An 18,069-nucleotide genomic window follows, 5' to 3' on the forward strand; every position below is an offset into this window, starting at 1 on the left:
AATGATGCAAAAGGCATTCATTCATCTTGACAGGTTTGTGCTGTTACTGGAAACAGAAAGTATATAAATGAGTTTTATTATTAAATGAGTACAGATCTTTTTCAAATGAATAGGGGATAAAGAGATGATAGGAGGAGGAAAGGATGGGAAGGGGTGGACAAAGAATTGAGATGTGTTATGTACATGTACCTACTCCCCACAAAGAATATAATTATTATGTACAGCAAAAATGTCCTAATAAAAATAAAAACTAAAGAGGGCTGGGGATTTAGCTCAGTGGTTCGGTGGCCTGCTGCGCAAGCGCAAGGACCCAAGTTCGATCCCCAGTACCAAAAAGAAAAAAGAAAACTAAAGAAAGATAGTATAGAGTTGTTCATGAGCCGCCTAGAACTTACTGATCATTGCAGGGTGGGTGTTTGAAAGATCTGATTTCTCTTACATAAGAAGTAATGCAAAACTGTATACTAAATCAGGAGTTGAGGGCTTCCAACCAGAAAACTGTTCTTTTTTTCATGTTCTTTTTGTGTTAGGAACTGGATAATGAAGGTGCTATGTTTTCATTTGGTGGGAGACAGGAAAATAATTAAATAGCATTAGGGTTTGATAATAAGTAATATTGTTGTTGTGAAGTGGTACATATTTGTAATTGTAAAATTACTAAGAAAAATTTAAATGAATATTTTCATTTCTATTATAGCTAAAGCAATTTAAATATTATAATTAATGAATAATCAAGCCAACTAATAATTTAACATTAATCAAATATTACTGCAAAAACTGTCCTGTTAATTAAAAAATCTAAAACACAACAAATAAGGAATATAATGGGAAGCTGAAAAGGCCATCCACATAAATGTCTACTCAAGATTTTGGCAGCTTCACTATAGCTACAAATTAAGAAAAATTACAAGTCATGAAACTTCCTACTTTTAAAAGTACATTTTGAAACTACAGCTTTTTCTCTGTATTTATACAAAAACAATTAAAGCCATAACTACTATGTATATATTAATGGAAAGGACAAATGATGTAGAATTATACAGTATATACTACACCATTACTATTCCATACATTAAGAGAAACAGAATATGCAAACACCTCTGAACTTATAGGTCTGTCGCTAAAAGGCTCTAAGAATATGGATTCTCCAATGTCTTTCAGAAAGTGGAAGAATTACAGAAGCTGTCATCAGTAAGCAAATATTAGATATTTGACTGAACCAGTCAGTACTGCATCCCCAATCTCACTTGTCGAAAGAACATAAAAATTTTTTTTTCTGGTACTGAAGATGAACTGGGGCCTTCACACTAAGTTACATCCCCAGCTACCCCTGCTTAAAAAAAATATATCGATAATAAATTCTCATTATGTTACTAAATTATCTAGCCTGGGCTCAAACTTTTGATCTTCCTTCTTTCAGCCTCCCACAGCACTGAGATTATATGCATATGCCACTGTATCCCACTGACAGTGAAGTTTTTAAATTTCAGTAGATGCAAATTTTGTTCCTCTGGTAAATCCTTATTGAGACACAGCACAGTTCTAGGCTCCATGTTAGAGCCACACATAAGACAAATCCTTGGCATCCATGAATTGTGTCCAGGAGAAGAGTAAATAATTCTTTGAAAATATAAGATCTACAATTGTCATAATTAGAGATAAGGCACTATCTCTAAATTCATAAACTAATTATTAGATTAAGAGAAAGTTAGGGCTGGGGATTTGGCTCAGTGGTTTACTGCCTGCTTTGCAAGTGCAAGGGCCTGAGTTCAAATCCGGTTCCAAAAAATAAAAAAAAAATTAAGAGAAAGTTTTATTACAAATTACAATGTATCATGCATGCTCTGTCTTGAATAGGTAATATTTAATATGTACAATGGGGAAAAAGAAATTCTAAATAAAAATGAGGAAAGCTATGGATATATGTAATAAAGACATTTAAAGCAATTCCCTTGAACTATAGAAAAAGGTGCTAAAATTGGAAATAAAGTATAAACCTCTCTTATTTGTAACATGGTGGACTTTAAGAGTTAATTTTAATTAGCTAATACATTCTTCTACATGAAACTACATGCTTTTCAAATTCAGTAATTACATATTTTGAACTATACTAAAATACAAGTGCCTAAAATTTATGACTTAAATAGTCAGAAAACTTTAGTCTTTCAACAAATTGCTACAAAATGCTTTCCTCAGGTAAGAAAACATTCTTTCTTTTATTAATACTTTCCATACATATGCCAGGAAGTATACCGAATTATTTGCATAGATTAATTTTTCATTTACCTCATATATTATATATATTATCCCTATTTTAGAAAGAAAAAAATTAAGGTGTAAACTAAGTGAGCTGCTACTAAGTGCAGAAGTTAAGGTCTGCCTGGGTGCCTAACAAACTATCCTGTGCCCCAAGGTAATGTACTTTCCAAGGAGGACCCAAACGTCTCTACTTTCCAGAAAAATGAAACAAAAACAAAAACCAAAAAACTAGATTTTAACAGTGTCTTTGTGTGTTTTTAATTTTTTTTTTGGTATCGGGGATCGAACTAAGGTCCTTGCGCTTGCAAGGCAGGTGGTGGAACCGCTGAGCTAAATCCCCAGTCCCAAAAACCTAGATTTTGACCTGTTTCTCCCTAGCAGAAACTTTCAAACAACTTAAACTGAATTCTAGTCAGTGAATGAAACGATCTTTACGCCTAGGTGCTGCCCCAAAATTAGGGGTGAAAATGATGTACAATTTATGAATAGGTTGCTTTGAGTCTGTTTACCTACAAATAGCCCGGGCAGAGCCATTTCTGATGGACTAATCACCTTAATTTTCAGATGTTTGCAGGTACCAGATACGTAGTTTTACTTTATGTATTACCGCAGCTCTCTAGCGGGCTAAAGATGTTTACATGTACATGACCCAGCCAGCGCCTTAATTTTGCATAATTAATACTATAAATTTTAAAGAATGGGCACACGTTCAATGTCTTAGAACTTGAGCCTCATGGTCTCCAGGTGAAATTACAGCAGTGGCCGAGTTGGGACAGAGACAGGGAGCGGTGTTTCAGAGAGACAGAAATACTACAACGCTCTCGAGCTTACCCTCCTGGGAAAAAAGCTACCGCACCATCTAAGGGATCCGGATAGCTCAAAGGACTAAGCAGCCTCTTCCTCGCTCTTTCTCGCTTACACTCACTTCCGCTTCCGGGGATGTGACTTCCGGGGTGGGGCTAGGTAAAAGCCTGAAGTGGCCCTACTTCCGGTACGGGAAACTTAGCTGCACCCCTGACCCGGCTTGACAGGTGCAGTTCGTGCAAGTAGCGCTCTCTCCTTTTACCTCGCTCCTGTCTAACCTTCAAACTGGTTTGCCGCCACCATCCCGCAGCTTCTGTCTCCGAACTCGCCCCTTCCCTATGTTCCGGGGCAGGAGTCCTGACAGCGAAGACCCGCCCGCCGGTTCCCCATCATGTCCGAAGTGACTAAAGAGCTGATGGAGCTGGTGTGGGGCACCAAGAGCAGCCCCGGGCTCTCGGATACCATCTTCTGCCGTTGGACGCAAGGTACCTTCGCTGGGCTGTCACCTGCGAGAGTGTGGCGGTGGCGCCTGTCACTGCAGACCCTCGCGTGCCCGGCCTTCTGCCCCGGTCCCGGTGCACGGCGCTGGAACTAGATTTTCTAGAAACGCCCTGTCTGCCCGGGGTGGGGGTGGGGCTGGCCGCAGCCTGGTCACAGCTGCCCACTGCCATCTCCGTGCTACCTTGCAGCTGGGGTCAAGGGGCGAGAGAGGTCGACCCCATTGCTGGCCTGCAGTTGACAACCAAGATGTGTCCCCTGCCCGCGGGGCAGTTTCCCAGCCGGGCTTGTTGCGGCCGCCCGGACCTTTACCCCCAACAGCTTTATGTGCTTAAGGTTTGGTCTGTCTTTTCGTGGGAGAGGAGTCCACAGGAAGGTCAAGGTGGCCCGTGCCTGAAAGCAGTTTTGTTGTTTGTCATGTAGTTATGTGGCTCTAGGTGGCACCTTGAGTACAAACGCAGGGTTGCTTGCTACAGAGTGTTCCCTTGGCCCCAGCCATCCCTGGTTTTGAGATAATATGTTAGTATCTGATAGTATCTGCTACTGTTTAAAAGAAACACAGGCACTTCTTGTGCCTATCTAGTGTTACCCAGGCAGAATTTTTGCTTATATAAGAAGCTTTATTAATAATACAAATAATAAGGAAATTAAAATACCATTTATTGAATTTCTTCACTCTTCCAGGCCCTGTACTGGGCATTTCATTCTATTAATTATCTTTAGCTTTTAATTTTTTTAAGTTTCCATAGTAAAATATAACACATTGTTAAGGTAACAAGAAAAATATGGTAAGGTTAAGAGCATCCTTTTCGAGTATGCATTTGGAGTCAGATCACTTACGCATGTATGTAGAGCACTGTTATTATTTGTAGAACATCTATTCCCAAAGAATTGGGATAATTTTTCAGCATAGTAAATAGAAATCCCTACTTCAAAATGTGTAACTTTGTAACAAAAATTCAGGATTTAAGTAGTCCTTTCTTCTCTAATAGCTATGTCAATTTCAAGAGCTAGCAAAATTAGAATAATAATTTGTTAGAGTCAGTTGGACTAATTAGTACATTTGCTCTTGTCTTCCAAATGAGAAAAGTGAGTGGTGGAGGTTAAATGACTGGGTCAAAGTTGCACAAATTGATAGATGTAGGAGTGAATTATTCCAAGTCTCTCAACTCCTAATTCAGCTCTGTTTTCATTATTTTGCTTTGCGTTTCTAAACTCCACTTTGTTAGTTTGGCTCATTTTACACATTTTGTCATTTAACTAATATTTTCTAAGATCTTAGGTACCTGATTTGCAGGTATTTTAAAACTTACTCCTTTGGTTTACTTATTCTCATAGTGAACAGTTCTAAATACACAAACTCTAAAGGATTCAGAAAATTTTACTTGCATTGCAATCAGTCAAGGTTCATTATGCTTTTAACAATGTAGCATAACTTTGTATCAGTTTGTTTATATCATGATACAAATTCAAGGAAAACTTTTAGGCAGTTGTAATAATTAGAGCACCATTTTTATATTAAGTATGTACTTTGGTTATAGGTTCACATTATTTAATTTTTAAAACCTCTCTGCCTTCTCTGTAGAATGGATATAGTAGTATTGCCAACATTATAAGACTGGTATGAAAATTAAAGGCCACATAAATATATTTAGCTGATTAGCACAATAGTAAATGCTCAGTAATTGATAGCTATTGCTACATTAATTTAAAAAACATTTAACTGTGGAGTAAGCTAAAGATCATGTGACTCTGCCCTGACAGTTGCAAGATATGATTGTTTATTTGATGGGTAATCATTATTCTAAAAAATACTTTATCATGACATATTAGAATGCTTGTCCTACCACCCTTTACTCATATAAGTTTCTTAACAAGATTAAAGACTAGTTCAATGAATACCATTTAAGAATAAAGGACTTTTCCCCCAGAGAGTGTAGATAGTCATATTGTAGATCTATGATTCTTCCTGGTCTTACACTGGTCAAGATTGTAAGGCAACAAAAATTTTTTTAATTATCACCTCTAAATCAGAAGGGAATGCTGTAATTGGTATTTATATTGTTGTATTCATTCCTTTATCCCTGGAGGTCATTGCTAAATATTGCTGTGGCAGTCACTTGCGATTGTGGGAACAGGCACAAGATACTGCTTTGCTGCATTAGTCATGTGACATCAACACTGGCTTTATTTTATAATCAATAACTGGGTTTGAATTGACAACTGCAGTTTCAGTCATTTGGAAGCAAGACATAGGTGTAAAATGTTTAGAATAAATAAAAAGTTCTATCTACAGATCTTCCATTCTGTATAATAAATTACATTTATTGGTTAGATTATTTTAATGTAGTTGTTAAAATAAGCTACATGAATGGCATTTACTTACTGTTTTAAATTGATTTGACATTTTTAGATAATTCTGCAAATCTTTTGTGTTTAAAAAAATGTGGGGTAGGTTTTGTGGTTGTTTCATTTTTGCCAGATTTCATTTATTTTATTTTTGGTATTTTTGAGACAAAGTTTCACTATGTAATTAAGGCTAGCTCTGAACTTCCTGCAATCCTCCTGTCTCAGCCTCCTCCAATCCTCCTGTCTCAGCCTCTCCAGTACCAGGATTATAGACATGTGACACCATGCCCAGCTTGCCCATTTTTATTTTAAAAACAAAAAAACACTTAATTTAAAGGCTTGAAGTTGCCTTCCTCCCCTGCCTCCCACCCATTTAAATCAGTACTCAGGCAGCAGTGGCAGGAGGTTTGTCGCATGTTGGACACCAGTCTGGGATACGTAGGAAGTTCAAGGCCAGCATGAACTACATAGTGAGACCCTGTCTTCAAAAAACAAACTTGGAAATGTTTTCCCTTCTCCATATTTCCTCCTTCCCAATTGCTTATAGTCCTTTCTAAAGACAAGCATATGTTTTTTTTTCACTTTCTTAGTTTAGTAGCACCATTTATTTTCTAGTGGTGGTGAACCTACAGCATGTAGCAGTGGACTGTTTGCTCTCATTGAAAGTTGTAAATGGTTCTCCATCACTGAACTATGCCACTGTTCAGGCCTTTTCAGCTGAGACTTGGTTAAGTGGGAGGGAAGCCAATAAACGTAACATAGCACGCATTAAGCACAGACAGTACCAAGAAGGTGAAGGGATAGGGGATTCTGGAGTGGGGTAGCCTGGGTAGGCCCACTTTGGTGATGAGATTTGAGCAGGTTCGTGGAGTTGCTGATCATGTGAGTTTCTGAACAAGGTTAGAGTGGCTGGAGAGAGGGAGGGAATGGAAGAGTAATAAGAGATGATGTAAGAAATGGTGTGAGCCAAGTAAGTCATAGTTGGCTTCTAGACTATTCCCAGGACTTCTGCTTTTACTCTGAATGAAATGGGAAGTCTTTGAAAGGTTTGAAGCAAGATCTGCCAAATTTTTAAAGGATTGATCTAGTTGCTGTGTTTAAGGATAAATTGGAGAGAAAGGTCAAATGAGAGACCATTGCCGTCACTCAGGAGGAAAGATGGTTTGCATGACAACAGTAGTAGTGAGGTGGAAGAAAGTGGTCAGACGGACCACAGCCCAGTGGCAACAGAGCAGAATCATCTAGACCTAACAGAAGTGGTGTCAGTCTTAAACAAAAACAGTTAGCTTGCTGGAATTCATTCTTTTCAGTATTGATTGTGTAACTCAGTGTTTTTCGCAATACGTTTTCCATGAAGGCCAGTGGCCTTTCTTTTCTTTCTTAATACTCCTCCTTTCTGGAGTTGTAGCCACAGTATGAGGATGGCTCTAGCAAAATTTTACTTACAAAAACATATGAAGGTTGTAGTTAATCTAGATTATAAATTTCAAATACCATTTCTCTATCTTTAATGCTAAAGTCTTTAGGTTACTTTCTTGTTGCACCTAAAGATTAGCCAGAAAGAGAAAAACTGAATCTTGCTATTTAGGTTGTTTTGTTTTGTTTCTTCAGGGGGCGGCATGGTGGTTCAAGAGGAGTAAGGACAAGTCCATATTTGACTGAAATTACAGTTTTAGACTTTCATTATAGATAGCACTCTTAATTACATGATAAGAAAAATGAAATTTATTGCATTACTTAATAAAAGTGAAGGGCGAATTTAAAATATATGTATAAAAGATATTAGTTAATTCACGGGTTAAAGTCTGGAAAGTACATTGGGCTTTCTTATAGGGCTATAATTAGCATTATACCAAAGTAATAAAAAGATACACAGTATCATTGATTTTTCTTTAAAGTGAGGATAGTAGGGTGGATCACATCCTTCCTGAGATTCTGTTGTTCTTAGAAGCCTTTTATTTCTCTCAAGTGTATTTTTGCTTTTTTCCCAACATAAAATCAAAATCCACCCATCAGCCAACTTTTTAAAATTCACAAGTTGTAAACATACGTAACAAAGTTAGTTCCATGGTACTTCTAATACATAAAATTTTTATTCAAAGGCTTAAAAAATAGCAACCATAAAGCATGTGTGTTGTGCTTAACAGTTTTGAAAGTCTGATTTAATCCTTGCAACAACTCTGAAAGATGTCAGACACCTGTAATTTTCCTTATTTTTCTAGATAAGGAAAATAAGGCCCAGTTCAAAGATGTGACTCAGTCAAGATCATTAAACTTACAGTAGTCACATCAAGCTTTTCTATGACTGGTGTTTGTAGGGAGTGCTAGAATAACTGAGGGCCCAGTTGTCAAACTGGTTTAAGTAATATGTGTATGTGTTTAGTGAAAGGTGATAATAAGAGAGCAGGGAATCACAAAGAAGTTCATGGCTCAGGTTTAAATTAATTATGGGCTGTAAAATGAGAAACAGACTTTTCTTTGGTTTATAGTACTATGAAATGTGGTATAAAATGATGTATTTAGGATCAATTGTGAGTTGGATAATATCAAATCTAATCAGAAAAAAATCAGCCATTTTTTATTGTTTTTAAAACTAGAAAACAATTGAAAATGTTTGATAAGAAAAGTAGCTCTGTTCTAAGAAATTCAAACTCTAATTTTAAAAAAACTTGTAGGAAAAGCATAGTTAGCGTAGTCTTTTTGTTTAGAATACTTAATTTCCATTTGATTGGCTTTAATTAATTTTATGCTCCAATAGCCTTTGTCATAAACAATTAACACACTCAAATGTATGTACTAGAATTAAAATTTGAAATAAAGTTTAGCCTAGCATTCTCTCCATGGGTTCTAATATGCAAAATACAAAAGCAACCTGCTGTGCTGTAGTTCTAAATACAAGCTCCATCCATGGATCTTGAAAATTGTATTACATTGTTAGAATTTTTAAGGAGGGGTATAATCCATTACTAATTCATTCATTGTGTACACTTGAAATTTAGCAGAACCTAATTTTTCCTTTGCACTCATGTACAGCACCAGGGGTCCTTATTTCCACAGAGCAAACTGAAGGCCTCTTGCCTGCACCCCTTGCTGCTAGGTTGGATTTCAGTTTTGATTCTTAATGTGATAACAGCACCCTCAGTTGTCATTTGTCCTTATTAAATTTGTCGCTTCTACCTTACCGATATCTAATTCACTCATTTGTTCTGTCTGATTCTCAGTCTACTGTGTATTGCTGGGGAAAATTGTGCCCAGCATCAATACAAATGCAGTAATTAAAACTTAGATGAGCTCTCAGTGTTTCTCTTAGCTCTTATCTTTGTCAGCTTTATTTGTGCTTTTCAGGATTAGCATCTCACTCACTGACCCTGCTCATTCCTCTCACTCCCAGTAAGTAGCATCTCTTCACTTCCTCTCTTCCTGTCTACTTAACTTAGAAGTGTTTAAGATTTACATCTTAGAGCTGGTGTGAGGCTCTAAGATCAGTGGCTTTAAAGTTTTTTGAATACAGGCTTTCATTATGCTTTTAAAAATAGAGGGCTTCAATATGAAAAATACAAAATTAGTATAAAATCCATGTCAGTGCTTCATATTTTTGCAAATCCTTTTTGTCTAGCTCATCAGTTAGCTGGGTATTCCTTGCCATTCAGTCTGCTACAGTATGTTGTTTTGCTTGAAGCAGATGGAGAAACTCCAGTCTCACCCAGATAGGTAAATGAAAAAAAATAGTGTAATTGCCTTTTCAAATAAGTGGATATTCTTTGGTACCACCATAGAACTTGACAGGTGGTAAAGTCTTTGAAGTTGGTTGCAATGGAATTTGAAGGCACATTGTTAACTTCTCTAACTCTTAAATTTAAATCCATTGGTCTGTCTTGTACTTTGAATGGATCCCTCACCTATACATTAATTTGTAGCAGCATGCCTTGGTCATTTGGAAACTTGGTCCACTGGATTATGACAGCCTTCTAAATTTAATGTATAATATAATATTAAAAGTCACTTTTGTTAACTGTCAGTACTTATCTCAGAAAAATATTTAAGCATTGAAAAACTGTCAATCCTACTCATGGATACAGGTTTTTCTTGTTAATTCTTGAAAACTTGAAATTTTACCACACAGTTATTTTCTTTCCCATGTTATCCTTACATAGTTCATTTCTGAGAAAATGTCTGCAAGATACCAAGATCTGAATAATTATATTTTATTGACAGTTCTTCAGAGTAAAGCTAAAGCCAAAAACCAATATTCCATTTTATAAAGCACCAAATTTAGATTGCAATTTAAAAGATTACACATGTGCTTTTACCAAAACTATCAACCAGTGATGGTGAACTTTTAGAACTTCCGATGATAACAAACAGCCAGCTGTGGCACTTGTACCATAGCTTTGCCACCACTGTTATGAACCGTCATACTCTTGTATGTAGCAAAAGTGCTTTATGGGTAGTTTCTGTTTTGTCACATGCAATAGTTGCAAAAGACATTGCATTCAAGGGCACAATTTAGTGAATTTAGCAGTTTTCACTATGTCAGTAAGGGCTTTCTTAATGTGTGAGGAGTGGGGGGAAATTGTGCATGGTATTTACTCGTATAACTAGTACTAGTATGCCTTGTTGACATTGCCTTGATATGTGCTAAGGAACCAGCACTTTAACCCACAATCACTTTTGTCTGGTCACTGGGATGAAAAGGATGAAAAGGGCCTATAATTTCTTTTTGTTATGGGCCGGGTTTTATCTCAGTGGTGTCTTGCCTGCCTGGCAAGCACAAGGTCCTGAATTAGATTATCAGTACTGGACAACAAACAAACAATTCTTGAAAAATAATGGATCCCTTGAAAGAATCTCTAGGAATTCTAGGAGGTCTGTGGACCACAGTTGAGAACTTCTGTCTTTAGCCAGTCCCACAACTACCACACTGTACTTTGTCACCTCTTTTTACACTTGAAATCCTAGTTGTTTCTTTTCCCCATATATATTCCTTTTCTTTTTTATTTCTAATTCACTTACTTTTCAGTCTCTAAAAAATAATATTTCTGTGTCCACCTATCCTTCAAGTTATCATCCTTTTTGCTTTCTGCCAAGTATGTTCAATAAATTGTTTGCTTTTACTGTTTCTCCTATTCTGAATCACACTTCAGTGCTATACAGTTTAGCTAGTCTCTCCAGCACTCTGAATGTCTTTTTCTCTTTTCTCTCTTTAAAAAACAGTTTTTTCTAGTCACATCCTTAATCCAGTATCTACACCTTTCCTTAGCAGCATTTGTAACAGTTGATTATTCTTTGCTTCTGGTTTTTGCTTTATAGAACCCCAGTTAATGTGTTTCGTCCTCCTCTTCTGTTTTTCTAGTTCCGTCAGTGTCCATTGCTTGCTCAGCCTCTGCTCACTTTTTTAAAGTCCCTGACTTCGTTATCTCTATCATGCATGTTCTCTTTCATATGAACTGACATATTCCGACGATTCAAACTGCTATCTCTAGTCCTCTTCCCCTAAGTGCCAGACCCATATCTCCCCCTTCCAAATTGTTGCCTCACATTTTTTGAAACTGCATTTTGTATTCTGAGACACAAACACCCCCATTATCTTCCTTTTCAAAAAACGTAAAGCATTAATTGAATAATGACTTTACAACGTACTAGGTGAAAACAGTTTTCAGTAAAACAAGCAAGATAACTTTAAGGCAAGGTGGATAACGAATAAGTAAACTGACAATATTAATAAGATGCTGATGAATACTGATTTTGCGGGGTGATAATAGTATAGACAACTTAGGTAGGTCTGTCAGGAAATAATCTGAGAAGCAAACACCTAAAATTAGTTCTAAAGAATAAGAAAGACTGAGCTATATGAAGACAATAGGGAAAAGAGCATTTGATGTGTAGAACTGCTAGCATTGAAGCCCCAAGTAAAGAACTTGGCAAGTCCTAAGGACCTAAGGTCATTGTAGATAATGGAAATAAAAGTTAACTGAGGGTCCAGCAGGGGCCTGGTGGCGTGCGCCTGTAATTCCAGCACCTGAGAGGGAGGCTGAGGCAGGAGGATCGCTGTGAGTTTGAGGTCAGTCTCAACTACATAGTGAGACCCTGTCTCAAAAAACCAAAGAAATAAAAAATAAATAAAAAAGTTAACTGAGGGTCAGTTGGATTGATAAATCGTAAAGTATCTTTAGATCATGAAAAAGAGTTTGGGTTTTATTTTAGTCACAGGATTTGCAAGGGAATACATTAAATACAGGGCATATAACTTATAAATTATTTTATGATAATTACCCAACGAATGAAATGCAAAGGAGTGCAAGACAGATTAACCACACACTAGGGGCCCAAGGAATCCAGCTGAAGGCCTGGATCCCAGCACAAGTCCAGCTGAAGGCTTAGGGTCCAAGGCAATGTCCTCCATGAGACCAGCCAGTGGCCTAGAGCACATGGCAGTGTCTCCTGCTTGTCCGTATTGAGGATCTGCACCTGGAAGGCCCAAAGGCCAGTGGTGGAAGCCGGAAAACCTGCGCCAGTGGGGTGAAGGATTTGTGCCACCAGGCTGAGGGATCCACATTGGAGCTAGGAAGAGATGCTCATAGTGAGGATCAGAGCTCCCCTGATGAAAGCAGCAGCCATTCCCAGTGACAGAGAGGCCCCACACTTCTCCTCTGATGAGAACAGCTGAGTTAGCACCAGGAAAGCCAGCAGCAGCAAGCTTCTCCTAGCATATCAACAGGCCAAGATCCTCTCCAGTTCTCTCTCTCTCTCTCTCTCTCTCTCTCTCTCTCTCTCTCTCCCCGCCCCTCCTTGATGAATAAGTTTACTGGTTGTCATGTGAAAAATCTTCATAGACAATTTGGTTTAACTCTCAGCAGCCTGCTCCTGAGCTCTGAGGAAGCTTGCCTTCTTTTGAGCTACTCTCTCTTCTGGGTAAGGGACATTTTGGGACAGTTTCACCTCTCTTTTTTAACTTCTCTCTTCCGCTTCTTTTCATAGACTGAGTTCTCTCTTATAGCAGCATAAGCTTTCTTATACATCTCCATCATGTCTGGAGTTACATTGGTCTTCATGTACTGTGAGAACTGTTTCTTGTGAGCATCTTCAATTAGGAAACACATATAATCAGTAACGTTCTGACCCGCGACGTGCTTCCGATGTACTTCTGCACTGAACTCCTTGCTTTCAGAATCATAACGGAATTGTTTGGTACTGGGAGGGATAGACAAGCCTCCATCCACAGCACCCTTCACAGCTCCAAAGGCTTTACTGACAGTTGTAGTTCTGGCAAGACCTGCATCCAAATAGCAGGTGAAGGCACCAGGTTGATCATCAATGCTTTCCACATTGTATTCATCTCCAGTCACCTCCTCCTGGCCTTCATAGATAGTATCCATGCCAAACCTATTAAGAAGCCTGCGGGCCAGCAGCGGGCCAGTACAACATGCTGCAAAATAATTTGTTGGGCCAACTTTCACACCATATTTTGGCAGTTCATGTGTATGCTGCTTAGACCATTATTTCCCCTTCAATACAGACATAAGCAATCTGACGAATGATACCTCTGTTAGTTACACACACTATCATCCTGTATTTAGGTGTGTTGTACTTGTTTTTGTCCTGGGTCACCAAGCATTTCTGAGCATAGTAATCAGTTTTGCCCTCTTCTTCTAAACTTCAATTGGTATCTCTTAAAGCAGGCCTTATTCTTGACAATTTTAACAAACCCCATCCTGTGGAGTAAAGACCTGCTTACACGGCCCCTCACAGGCCTCCAGTTCTGTTTTTATGGCTATTGGTAACAATTTTCAGGTGGATCTTCCATGCCCAGACCAAGCTGATTCAGTTCAGCTGGACGTTACAAGTTGCCCATTAGTCAATCTGCCACAGGTTTTATTCTAATTGCAGTGAAAAGCCATTGAAATATTTTAAGCAGGTTATGAAAAAAATCTGATTTCCAAAGGAAATAAGGGAAAAGAAAATATGTGAAAAAAAAATGGAAACAAAGTCTTTGTAAATAGGGAAGGGTGAAGGGGTGAAGGGGGGCAGGGGTATGGGGAAAAATATGAACCAAGACATATCATGCAAAGATACAAGATCCTAATGGTAAATGTAACTGTATTGTTTGCTTTAAATGTAACAATAAACTTAAAGGAAAAAAATATGATTTCCATTTATAAATCATTCTTCCAGCACCTCTGATGAGTAGATAGGAGTTACGAGGGATGTGGGGAGGAATTGGATGATCCAGTTGGAAACTCTTAGTATTGTAGGTGATAGATAATGGCTTGAACTAAAGGGTGGACTAGACATGGGATAGAAGTAGATATGGACAAGATATATGTTGTAGCTTTGAACCAAGATGAACTTGTCTTAGAGTGAAGCCTAGAAGACAAATTAGAACTTTTCAGAGGAAAGGTTAGCAGTGTTTCCAAAAGAAGGAACATCACTCACAAAGGGCAAGAAACCCAAGAGAAAACAATATTTAAAGACCTGAAAGAAACTCAGCATGCTCGAAGTAGAATGACACCGTGAAGAATGACAGGCACAAGACAGATCATACAGGACTGTGTGAGGAAATTTAGACTGTCCATGCGTGAAAGTCTAATCTGGGATATATTTGGGATTGCCTGATTATAACCAGTAACAGAAAGCCAGGAGTTGATGAAATTGTAAGGAGAATATATAGAATGAAAATGCCATGCGTCTTAACATAGGGAAACATCAGCATTTAAAAGCTCATCAACAATACTGAAAAGAAATAGAAAAGGAAAACTTGGAGCAAGAGGGACCAAAATCCAAGGGACATGTGGCTTTTGGAAGTTGTTGTCAGCATTTCAGGTGATTTTTCTGGGAAGTTAAAGTAAGTTTTCAAAAGTAGCCTGTATTGGTCATTGATGGACCTAGGTGGGAATGAATTTGGTGTAGTCATGGATCGAAAAACAGTTTATTGTGTGTTGAAGAAATGAGATAGGAAAGTTGAGTCACTGCACACAAATACCTTGAGAGGCCAAAATGAGAGAGTGTTGGTTGGAGTTCTTAGTGGGATCTTCAAAAGTATTTTAAGAAATGTGTGTTAGATACATGATTAAATGGTGTTTGGGAGAGAGTGGTTGAAGGAAAAGAGAAGAAATGGGACGGGATGAGATCTTTTGTAGGTAGTATTGCTTGTCTGATTTCTTCTTCGTCAAGCCTTTGCCCCACTTACACATATTAATCAAATCTTAATTTTACCTCAGAAGTAACATTTGACAACAGCTTTTCCTCTCCCCACTAAGTAGATTTATTAGGTTGACAATATCTCTGTAGAGCTCTTGAAGCATCATTCTTTTCCTTTCTCGTTCTTCAAAAAAAAATAAGTATGATCTTGTGACTGTTATGGGGGAGTCATAGTTTGCAGATGAACTTCTTGTCATCTTCCCCTCCTCTCATTTACTATCCCCTCATCCTACTCTCACCTTATCCTTTAGTGACATTGAATTTCCCTCTGATTTACCAGTTCTCTTTGCCCCTATAAACCTTTTTCCTTTAATAAAGATATTTTCTTTACCCACATTTCCTTTCATCACCCTTGTTTCTCAGGCAAACTCCTATTCAATACCATCCTTATAGTCACGTGTTCTGATTTGGGCAGATGAAGTCATTCTTTTCTATACCCACCACCCTGTCTTCATCCTTCTGTTAGAGCATTGACTTACTCCTTTGTGTCAGTACCGATCTGTTTGTGTGCAAGTCTTCACCTGGGCTGTTAGTTCCTCCAGACCAGGGACTGCAACATCCATGCATGTTTCCTGGATGATTGCTATAATAGCTAATGCTTGTTCAATATTTGGTGGCTGAGTGACTAAACCGTAATCTTAAATGAATTTGATAGATTGAAAATGATGATTTAAGAACAAGAGCACTGAGGCATAGGGAGGAAATATGATTTCCCCAAGGTTATGCAAATAATAACTTGACTCTTCTGACTCCTCACTCAGCCTTCTAGGGATCTTCTACTAGCTGTTATTAGTCAATCAGTACTGGTTGGATGCTATTTAAAATAAGATAGCGCCAATTTAAGCACATTTATCTTCTGTGACATCATTTAAATTTTAATGTACAGAATCTGACTCAAAGATTGAAATGAAGAAAGTTACTATGCAGAAAAATTCTTTTAATTCTGTTAGAATTCAGTAGACTATCTAGTTTTCTTTATGGCAATTAAATTACCAAAAGTCATTTTTAGGACTTGGAGTATAGCTTAGTGGCATAGCACATCTTCAAAAGCCCTCAGTTCCATACCCAACACGAATGAATGATATGTCAGATTTAGTGTCCTTTTACTCCATCTACACTGTCATTCTAGGTGGTCTATAGGTGTGGGATCATATGTGCATGTTTGTGGGCATATGTATGTGCACACATTTCTTGCGTTTTGAGAAGACAGACATTGGTTCTGTAGTGTTTTAAAAAGAATTCCTCAATCCAACAGTTAACAATCACTGTTGCTGTTGACTTTGTAGATATTTGGCTGTTGTGCTAAGTCAACCTTCTCAAAGCAGAGTGCATAAAAAATTCTTTCAGCTGCTACTTGAATTCTATTTTTAATCTTTGCTACTTGCTTTTATTTTTAGGGTTTGTGTTTAGTGAATCAGAGGGATCTGCATTAGAACAGTTTGAAGGTGGTCCCTGCGCTGTAATTGCACCTGTTCAGGTAACATAGACTACTTTACCCCCCTGTTGGAGGGACAATGCACACACTTCATGCTTGGCTATTATTATCTGATGTCTGTATTCTGTATAATCATGAGTTGCGGTCAGTTAAATTTTTTATTTATGTGAATTGCTGTAACTATCCCAAATTAAAATGCATTCAGAATGTGGGCGAGTTGTACAGTAGTAGCCTTTTGAACTGAAATGAAGATCCTACTGAGAAATAACGTTTTATACACTGCATAGGTACAGTTACAGTAATTATACCATTGTCACTCATCCTTTCTATAAAAAAGATTTCCCTAAAAAGATGAAGATGAACTAGTATTTTTGTGGACTAAAAGTTGAAGATGAGTTAATATTTTTCAAATATATAGTGTTTTAGATTATAGCTCTGAGCTTTCTAAATAGAATTAGTAGCAAATGATTTTGAGCAGAGTTTCAAAAAATAAATTTTTCATTGCATAAAAGATGAGGTTTACATGAATGTCTACTTGATTGAGAATCTTGATGTTTTCAAATCATAGACTAATGTGCCATGATGTTACATTATTAAAATCAAGAATTTTCAGTTTACCATTTTGCTAACAATGTCTGAACAACGGCCTAACATTGGAGCTACTATAAATGAAGCTGCAACATAGGTTGTGTTTTAATCATATTTTGAAAATACCTATTTAATATGATATGATCTTTATTATTCATTAGGCATAAAAATACATTTCTGAATTTTTAGCTGAAAGTAAATTTGTCTTGTAAATGTACTTCTTATTAAATTGAAAATATATTTCTCTAAATGAAATCTCTTGCAATTGATCCCAAAATATATACTTTATGTCATTATTTCTTTAAAGAGTAAAATTGAATTTATTTACATCAGTAAAATTGTTTGAAAAATTTGAGTGCCTGAATTTTAGCTCAGAATTACTGAACAGAAAGAACAGAATTTAAGGGCCAGGGATTTAGCTCAGTGGTTTCACTGCCTGCTTCTCAAGCGCAGGGTTCTGAATTCAGTCCGGGTACCAAAAAAAAACAAAAAAAAAAAGAATGGAATTTAACTATAAATTAATACTTACACCTGTTGTGCTGAGTAACTGGGCATGTTTTGGTCACCAGTAGGAATCTTATGTGAACATGAAGACGCTTTGCCGTGTGCATATGGAAATTAGATTTTATAAAGACCACCCCTGTTGGTCAGTGATAGGACCCTAAGGTTTTAGTGGAACTCTGTGTAGTTAAATGCAACATTTATTGACCACAGTACTTTAAAATTCATTCAGTTTCAGAGGTGATAGTTTTGTAAGTGGGGAAGAAGGGCTAATTGTTAAATCCTGAACCTGTCCTTATGGACCTTTGAGGCAGCGAGATAGCTTAAGAAACAATAGGCACAGGGCCGGGATTTAGCTCAGTGGTTCTGCTGTCTGACTCGAAAGTGCAAAGTCCTGAGTGAGATCCCTGGTACCAAAAAAAAAAAAAAAAAAAAAA

At 37.5% G+C, this 18,069-nt stretch overlaps 1 protein-coding gene, 1 long non-coding RNA gene and 1 pseudogene across 4 annotated transcripts in view; 1 reads left to right on the forward strand and 2 right to left on the reverse strand.

The window, feature by feature from the left end:
- The window catches only part of LOC104857372, a 148,006-nt gene extending 144,828 nt beyond the window's left edge, over nt 1-3,178 (reverse strand). Inside the window, exon 1 of the long non-coding RNA XR_778834.1 lies at nt 3,091-3,178. This is a non-coding gene — a long non-coding RNA (uncharacterized LOC104857372). The remainder of the gene's footprint in view (nt 1-3,090) is intronic.
- Nucleotides 3,179-3,210: 32 nt separating this feature from the next.
- Nucleotides 3,211-18,069, forward strand: part of Mindy3 (MINDY lysine 48 deubiquitinase 3) — a 75,628-nt gene continuing 60,769 nt past the window's right edge. For all 3 annotated transcript variants that reach the window (XM_010617238.2, XM_010617239.2, XM_033759287.1), the window contains exons 1-2: nt 3,211-3,548; nt 16,506-16,585. In XM_010617238.2, coding sequence (XP_010615540.1) covers nt 3,455-3,548; nt 16,506-16,585 — 174 coding nt within the window. In that variant the 5' untranslated portion in view covers nt 3,211-3,454. The remainder of the gene's footprint in view (nt 3,549-16,505; nt 16,586-18,069) is intronic.
- Nucleotides 12,754-13,633, reverse strand: LOC104857373 (annotated as a pseudogene).

Source organism: Fukomys damarensis, unplaced genomic scaffold, assembly GCF_012274545.1.
Source record: "Fukomys damarensis isolate Sample0158 unplaced genomic scaffold, DMR_v1.0_HiC HiC_scaffold_37, whole genome shotgun sequence".
In the NCBI taxonomy this organism is placed as follows: domain Eukaryota; kingdom Metazoa; phylum Chordata; class Mammalia; order Rodentia; family Bathyergidae; genus Fukomys; species Fukomys damarensis.